Source organism: Morus notabilis, unplaced genomic scaffold (genome assembly GCF_000414095.1).
Source record: "Morus notabilis unplaced genomic scaffold, ASM41409v2 Scaffold1154, whole genome shotgun sequence".
In the NCBI taxonomy this organism is placed as follows: domain Eukaryota; kingdom Viridiplantae; phylum Streptophyta; class Magnoliopsida; order Rosales; family Moraceae; genus Morus; species Morus notabilis.
In genome coordinates, this window is record NW_010359557.1 from 319,187 (window position 1) to 320,737 (window position 1,551).

The 1,551-nt window shown below is 42.6% G+C and overlaps 1 protein-coding gene across 1 annotated transcript; it reads right to left on the bottom strand.

Moving 5' to 3' along the window:
• Window positions 1–313: 313 nt before the first annotated feature.
• On the bottom strand, window positions 314–1,164 carry LOC21399306. Its single transcript, XM_010094739.2, has one exon. The coding sequence runs from the start codon at window positions 1,097–1,099 to the stop codon at window positions 482–484; it is 618 nt and encodes a 205-aa protein (XP_010093041.1). The 5' UTR covers window positions 1,100–1,164; the 3' UTR covers window positions 314–481.
• Window positions 1,165–1,551: the final 387 nt, after the last annotated feature.

The following is a 1,551-nucleotide window of genomic DNA, read 5'->3' on the forward strand; positions in this document are numbered from 1 at the left end:
AAAAAAAAAAGAAAAAAAAAAGATGAAGGAAAGCAAAAAAGAAAAAGAAAGAAGTATCTAAATTAAACATCAAATGGCCCATTTCTATATAAAACAAAATCCAAATCAGATCTAGTGAAGAAGATTTTGACACCAAGCAATCAGTCCCAAAACTTTTCTTGGCACCACAATAAATCACCAAAATCAACCACCAAATGTCCCACATTCTATAGAGAAGACAAATTCCAAATTCCAAAATCAACCACCAAATGTCCCACATTCTAAAGAAGATTTCAATAATGCAAAGACTAGGAAAAGCAATGAATCAGTCCCAAAATTTTATTCATAATATTCTTATACACTTTCAACTTAACATGTTCACTAAAAGCAGAACAAGAGTATTCTGCCACAACCCAAAAAACAGAAAACCAACAAAAATCAATGAATCATCCCAATAATTCCCAAAATACCCTTTACCCCACAAAAAAAAAAAGGAAGAGACCTAATCACACAAGATGACCCTTGTGATGACAAGAACAAAACAGGAAGCACTGAAGAAGAAGAGGGTAACAAAGTCCCTGGCTGACCACTTCCTCACCGGTTTTGCCTCGACATGGAGACTCTTCGCCCGACGCAGCGCGTCGACCTCCTTCAGCAGGTCGAACTCGACGCCCTTCTTCTTCAGCTCCTCTACGCACCTCGCGAGGAGCTTCCCGTCCTCCTTCTCCCTCTCCAGCATCTTCTCGAGGTGGACCTCGGTGTCGGTCTTGTACCGGACGGCCCAGATCAGCCCCAACGAGAACAGAAGCAAGCAAAGCGACGGGATCCACGACCTCCTGCACAGTGCACCACCGCCGTGCGGGGCCCACGAGGAGGCGGCGTTGAAGAGGATGACGAGGGAGAGGGAGTGGAAGAGGAAGAAGAAGACGTACAGATTGGTGATCTCCTTTCGAACCGAGTTGATCTGGGTCTCCTTGAGGGATACTCGGCCGAGGATTAGCTCTTCCTCTTTGAGCCATTGCTTGAGGAGAAGCTTGTGGGTCGGCGTATCGGCGATTTGCTGAAGTGGGTGTGGGGTTTTGGGCTTCATGATTGACGTGCTTGTGCTTTGATCGGCCATGGAATTTGAAAAAGAGAGTGAGACAGAGAATAAGAACAGAGAGAGAGAGAGAGAGAGAGAGAGAGAGAGAGAGACTTGGGGTTGAGGTTAACGAGCCAAAGCTAAATCTGTATTTAAATGTTGTAACGGTCGAATTTAGAGAAGTTTTCAAATGTGTGCTGACGAAAATACCCCTGGATCGATGATGTATTTCGGAGATTGCCCCGCAGCTTTGTAACGGCCAAATTCGTAGTGTCGGAAATTACGCATTCGTCCTCCTGGGATCTTTTAACGCCACAAGTTTCAACGGTCGTATGAATTAAACATACTCGTCATAATAGTTGGAAATTTTTTGACAAATTCATTTCAGAAGAAAAATAATATATATTTTTTTAAACTGGACTGTTTACATATCTTTTTTGCTTTTTTTTTTCTTTGGAATTAAGAATTTTTACATTTTTCCAATCCAAGTT